Here is a 6,766-nt window from a genome sequence, read left to right as displayed (position 1 = left end):
GTCCGAATGGCTGGGCCCGGGTGGAAATAATAAAGACAAATCGAAACCAAAAAAACAAAAAACAACCACGCACCAAACCGAGCCGCTAGTGAGATGTTTTCATTAAATTGCAATTAATTAAAGTGCCATCGCCTGGACCTGCATCGGTGTTGTGTGTGGGTGTGCCCGCGTTCGCCTCGTTTGTTGCATTGTTTCGGTTGCGGACAATCACAGGATTTCGTGCGCCTCCAAACGATCCATGGAGCTGCTGGCCGATCGATATGGGCCGTACGTCGCGGTGCAATTGCAACCAACCGTTTTCTTTGCAAGCCCTTTTCTGCAGAGCAAGCCAACCCACACACACACACATAAAAATAAGGTTCGATGCGCTCCGGAGAACGCCGACTGAATAAATGCGCCGGTCGAACACAGGAATTATTTTTCTTCAGTTGTTTTGGGGATCGGTTGGGGTGATGAAAGTGACACCCGTGAGTACCGTGGGAGTTGGTTTTATTGAAATACGCACCTCCGCGACGAAACGACAACAAATTGTGTGATAAAACATATGAAACCGATGGTTCGTCGCTTTACCACCGTTGAAGTCTTTTGAATGAAACGAGCGCGAAATGGGCTTTATGCAGCAAAAACCGATGGGAAAGCTATTTCAACTGGTAAAGGGAATAGAAAGGAATATTTTACTCGGTTGTTCTGTATGTGTATGTGTGTGTGAGAGCGAAAGATTAGTCATAAAAGCCTACTTATAGCATTTAATACTATGAATTAGGTGAACCAAAATATTCTTCCCTCAAGTCACTCATATTATTTTAAAACGCGTTTTATTTCGCCGTTCGCGAGTCGACAAAATTCGTGGTTTCCGATGTGGAGAAAGATTTTCGTATTCTCTTCCCGTTGCTGGGTTTCCCTCGTATGTTCCCTTTTTATTGCTGTCCCCCTCCTGCCATAAATCTTTCTTCGCTCCACTGCTCGGTTTATATCGATAAAGTTCGTGTTTGGTTTTTGTTTAAACGTCGCGCTCGCAGTTACGGAGTCCGAGCAAGTGAATGCAGAAGGAAAAGAAATCAGAAAACGAATGATGTTTTTAAAAAAAAACCAAAGATTCAACTGTCTCGATACAAACACACGCACACGAACAGAGTTGGGGACCGGGTGGTTAAGGTGAATGACAAATTATGAGCTCAACGCCCGCGCAACCCAAAAAATCACGTTCTTTTACCGCTGGCCACGACATGGTTTGAATTTTGTCGCGTCGGTGGGTTGATGCTGGTTGTTCTGGTTGATATTTTTCCCCCCTCCATTTTCCTCTTTCATTTTCTTTATTTTTTCTGTAGTTCTTTCTTTCTTTCTTTCTCTTTCTTTTTCTTTTTCTCTTTCTCTCTCCCATTTTATCGCTCTATCCGTGGTTGATTTAACCTGTCGCGATCGGATTTTTTCGAAGGCGAAAGCACGATAGCGTGGGTCGCGTCGTCCATCCGCCGTCGCTTATCTCTGGTCGGGGTCGCGCTACCATGGGCGGTTGCACGGGGTGCCCACGGAATAGCCGACTAGAATGTCGTTTGCCTCCCGCAAAACCCTCCCCCAACTGCGCCACCGAGCTGCGGAGGGGAACGTGTACCCGAAATGCCAACACGGATATTAACCAACGCCCGGTAGCGGCGGCATCGAATGGCATTCGCTACGGAGCCACGAATTACCCGCGCTGGTGTCGTTTGTCTTCGGTGCTCACCTTTCTACCAAGCGATTTCCTACCGCATGTTTTATGCTGCTTGCCAACCGTACCGAAAGCAGGTCCGCAAAAAACCGACGATTCGGCAAGCGGGAAGGTTGTTCAAGAAGTCAACCATTTTTTAAACTTTCGCTCAAGAATCCCTCATCAAACGGACGTGTCTTTAAGACGAGTGAGAGTCAATGTAAAACCACCTTCTTCAACTACGATTATTGTTACGAAAAGTAGCGGAGGTTGTAAAGACGGAAAACAAAACTTGTATTTATTTTTCTACAACAACTAAGCACTAACAAAGCACGGAAAAGTTATAAAACTTTCAAAATTATGGTAATGGAGTGAATTTTGCAAACTGAAGAATAAATTTAACATGTTCTGTATCAAAAAGATACTGTCAATGAAAAAGGACAATAAAGAAAAGGTAGAAACATGGTAACAGCTAAGAGGATAAACATAAGCCACTTGAAAATTAACCAAAAACAGAAAGAAAAAGTTGTAGACCATCGGAAAAGCTATGTCTCACACGAATAAAAGCGTCACCCATATATGAGTGACGAATTGTTAACAAGTTGACGGCCAAGCGGTTTTTGTACACTTTTTAGTACAATCTGTTTTGATAACATTTCTTGATAACATTTACTAAACAGACGGTTTTCGAAGGTGAAACAAAGACTTAGCTTCGCAAAGAATTTGTTTCTGATATTATTATAGTTTTTATATTCCATTTTCATTTACTTATGAGGCAATAACTTTTTAGAACTAATGCTGTCACCCACTTTTGGGTTAACGTGTTAAGATGTATATTAAACTGCCGGGTTTCGAAGACCAACCCATGACTTAGTTTCTCAAGGAATTAGTTTTGAAATATTACCATAGTTTTTATGTTGAATTTTCATTTATTTATAGGGCAAAAACTTTTTAGAACAAATTACAGCTGACTATCATATAGTGAGAGAGTTGATTATATAACTAGCAGAGGTAAGGTAAGGGTGATAAATATCTTTTTCAAAATAACATAAATTTGTTAATAAATGTACGTTCATCCAACGAAAAGACTTTGAAGCGAAGAACAGTCGCAAGCTTTCGTTCTAGTGTACTATGTTTAAAATCAATTTCACATTGTTTAATTAAACCTGGTTCTGTTCTGTTCAGCAAGCAAACAAAAACTACACACACACACACAAACACACAGTCTTGCCATCGGATCGGAAAGGGTTTATTTCAAGGTTTTCTTCGGTTGAACTTAAGCGCAACGGCAAAAACCGATATATCGAAGACGGCGTCGTGTGACGTGACGCCTTTCCGATCGGCTGGCCACCCACGCGAAAAACCACGCGGAGACTGGGCAAGGTCGCACGAGGTCGACGGACAAAAAAAAAAAAACAAAACCTGGCGACTGGATGATGATGAACTTTTCCATGGCGTTTTTTTGTTTTGTTTCGTATCGTTATAAGAGATTGAAGATTTTTGCTTTTTCGTCGTTCTGGCGGGTTTTAGCTTAGGGGGGGGAGGGGGGGGGGGGGGGGGGCTGCTGTCATCTTAAATCGTTCGGTGGCCGAACGTTAAAGCTCGTTGGCCCGGCGACCCACCCTCCCTTTTCCCCTTCCCACCTCCTTTCTCTCTCCCTGTCTCTTGCGCTTTCGGAGTGATCTAATCGTAGCTCGAGCGGAGATTTAGATTCGCCGCAGAATTATGTATGTGTTGGTTCGGCGTTGGGTGGTGTTTAGGGTGAGGTGTATTGAGGCAGAAGGTTGGGTATTTGGGTGTCCAGAAATGCAGCTGTGGATGTGGTTGTAACTGACAGCTCGTTCTCGCCTTTCGGAGCCTCGCAAGATCGCAAGAAGTCGAACCGGTTGTGGGAGTGTCATCGGGTGAGGAAAGGGTGGGAGGAGGAGGAGGAGGGGCACCACACACCCTTACAGTAGAGGTTTATCCCCCTGTAACCTTCCTTCCACGACGTTCACGATGGATTGCATTGGAGACGCAGGCTGACAATTCTAGACGCCCAGCATAAACATAAATTTAGCTCTCTTCCTCCCTCCCTCCCCCTCTCTCACACACTCACACACACAGCGAGTGTTTTCTCAAACGTCGAGCAAAACGTGCGCGATGATGACGACGATGGTTTTGGCTCGATTGCTTAATCGATAATTAATCCCACTGTGTCTATATTGTACGCGCTTTCGGTGTTCGACCCTCGAGCCAGGTCTGTCGCTTTCGTGGCGCCCACACCCATGAAAAAGCGTGAACAAAACACGCACACGGCACACACAGAGTGAAACCGTGAAATGGGTACAACCCAAAACCCCTCGACGAGAGGAGGAGTGGAGTGAATATTACAGTGTAGGTGATAATTATCACACTCCCCCTGCTTTCGGCAGCACTTACTCCCTTCGAAACTTGCTCCTGGTGGTGAAGGATCACACCATACACACACTTATGACATTGAAGAGTGCACGCCCAAAGCCAACGATCCAGATGTTCAGCGGGTTATCTTCTTGGTTTCGGGCTTTCCACCTCACGCCCACGACTTAACATAAATCGCATGGGAAATAGGGGTGCTGCGTTGACGTCATGGACGGGGCGAGACGCGCCTCGAGCTTCCCACCCTGCTTCCTCGTGCGCGTATAATCAATCATTTGCACCCAACACCTGTTAGCGAGCTCCAACTCGTGGTTTTAAGGTGCGAACTGCGCTGAAGGTAGGCGAAAGTGTCAAACGGGTTCCCCGGTTTTGGGCCTTTCGTTTCGTGGTTCAAGTCGAAGGGCCGAAAATAATGCCACTAACTAGCAACTCAAAACTCAAAACTAAACTATTATTCGACATAAAAATTATGTAAAACGATAAACGAAATTAAAGTCTGCCAGTGATCAAAAAATGAAAACATATTAGGCTAGAATAAGTATAACAATCAAACGGGGCAAGTGACGAATCAAAATGTACTCAAAACAAAAATCAGTGAAAATAACTGGTAATACACGCTACTAAGGATGTTCTTGTTTGTTACTTTTGTTAGAGCTTCATTAAATAGAAAAAGCACGAAAATATTAACTTTTATAATTATCTTATTTCCAGCTAGAGAGATTAAAAGAGGACAAAATAAAATAGAATGGAAAACAAAATAAAAGTCTGGAACTGATCAAAACTAAAACAAGTATAATACTTAAACGATACAAGTGACAAATAAATGGGTACTCAAAACAAAAAATCGCTTAAAATACCTAGTAGTAGACACAATAAAGTATTAAAGCACGAATGTCTTCTTTGTTACTTTTGTTGGTGCCTTATTAAATAAAATAAGTAAGTAAAACTTAACTTATATAGTTGTTTAAGCTTTCATTTAAAGATAAAAAAAGAAAAGGAGTGGCTTGAGAGACGAAGCGCTATTTAAAAAAATACCAATAACAGAGCTGAAAGGAAATAACACCTGCTTTTGAGACAATATTGATTTGAGGAATGGATTTATCTAGCAATAATGGACCAAGGCAAATAAGTTATATAAATACATAAAGGTGCGGCACATGCAGTTGTATTTAATCATTATGACAGTGCATCAATAGTGCGCTCAAGCTGTGTTGATATCGTTCGCGTATAAAAGTCGGCCCTTTCTACCCTTTCCTTAGTGGCCGGTAGTGATTTCTTGGCGAGAGAAGAAAGTGTTTAGTGAGATTTAAGTCAGCATTTACTTCGCGTTATCAAGAAAAGTAGGGATGAAATTTAATAAAGGTAATAGAAATAAATGAGGGATGCACTTTTCCGTGTGGTGATGTTCTCAAAACGATGCCTCATTTCAGTGAGCATGTTCCTGTTGGTGGTGGTGGTCTATTGTGTCCTGCTAGGGGCAGCCCCGGTCACTGCCAACCCCGTCCCGGGCAAGGGCGCCCCCAAGACGTCCCTCAAGTCGAACACCAAGAAGCAGGACGCACCAAGGCATTCGCTCGGAACCGGGGCGCGAACGGCACTGGTGGGCGGGGGCGTAGCCGGAGGCGTCCTTACGTCACTCTTCTAAGGGACTATCCCCTCCCCCCACTTCCCCTTTTCCAAGCCGAGGGAAAACAAAAGCTCTCGTCATTTAAATTATTTTAAATTTGCCCAAGCAAAACAATGCGCTCGGAGTGCATCGACAATTTGTCATCGGGGAGGGGGGTAAAGGCAAGTCAAAGCACACACAAACACACACACGCGGCAGGTGGAGGGAACAATGATGGACATGAATAAAAACAATAACGACCTCCAGCCGAGGCCGTGGAATATGATAAAACGCGCTTGTTATGATAATAATGCACCCCGGTTGGGATGAAACATACATTGGCCGTGTGGCCGACCAATCGGGCAACAACTATTGTCCCCTTGCTAATCTCCATTGAATGGCCACGGTCTCCTCACCCTCCCCCAAAGGTCCACCCAACTCGCAACCCTTTCGGTGCGTTCCATCCCGTTTCCTTGCGTGTAGGTCTTGTTTTTGCCAAATTGATCGATCGATATGCCACCATTATTTACAAGGACTTCTTCAACTCCCCCCTCCCCCTCCCCTTTCCCCTCTCGATCCCATTTGTGGTCGGGTTTTGTCGTCACGGTGTGTTCGCGACATTCTTCGCTTCCCCGGGAAATCCTTGACTCCTTGGCAATCTCCATCGAACCGATCCCTTATCGGGGATTGACCGTAAACAAGACGAGAAGGAGAGAAGGGAGATGAGTGAGAAAGAGAGATGTTTTTTTTACTATCCCCGGGGATGCTCTGCATATATTCATGAGATTCCTTCGAACCGGGCCGTTGAACGATAGGTCCGTAGGAGAAGAAGGATGCGGCTCGAGAGATAATTACTCCACCCCATTGCATGCCTCCCCCTCCCCCACCCCGCGTTTGGATGTAATAAACCTAAGCCATGTCCTGGATCACGGATAACGAAGCCATTCGCGTGATAAGGGCCGCTGCTCCGGGCATAATCTCGCCCGAAATGGGCATGCCAACGGCCTCTCCTGGGAAGAGGAGGAGGAGGAGGAGGAAAGCGGCGAAACAACCAACCCTACCTTCGGTCGGTTTGC

General features: G+C 44.8%; 1 protein-coding gene across 1 annotated transcript; it reads left to right on the top strand.

Moving 5' to 3' along the window:
* The first annotated feature begins 5,346 nt into the window (after positions 1 to 5,346).
* On the top strand, positions 5,347 to 5,963 carry LOC131269200 (uncharacterized). Its single transcript, XM_058271538.1, has 2 exons — positions 5,347 to 5,446; positions 5,515 to 5,963. The coding sequence occupies exons 1-2, from the start codon at positions 5,431 to 5,433 to the stop codon at positions 5,727 to 5,729; spliced, it is 231 nt and encodes a 76-aa protein (XP_058127521.1). The 5' UTR covers positions 5,347 to 5,430; the 3' UTR covers positions 5,730 to 5,963.
* The last annotated feature ends 803 nt before the right edge of the window (positions 5,964 to 6,766 follow it).

The sequence above is a fragment of the Anopheles coustani genome, chromosome X, assembly GCF_943734705.1.
Source record: "Anopheles coustani chromosome X, idAnoCousDA_361_x.2, whole genome shotgun sequence".
Classification (NCBI taxonomy): Eukaryota; Metazoa; Arthropoda; class Insecta; order Diptera; family Culicidae; genus Anopheles; species Anopheles coustani.
Note: the sequence above shows the minus strand (reverse complement) of the source record. Positions and strands in the feature narration are given on the sequence as shown.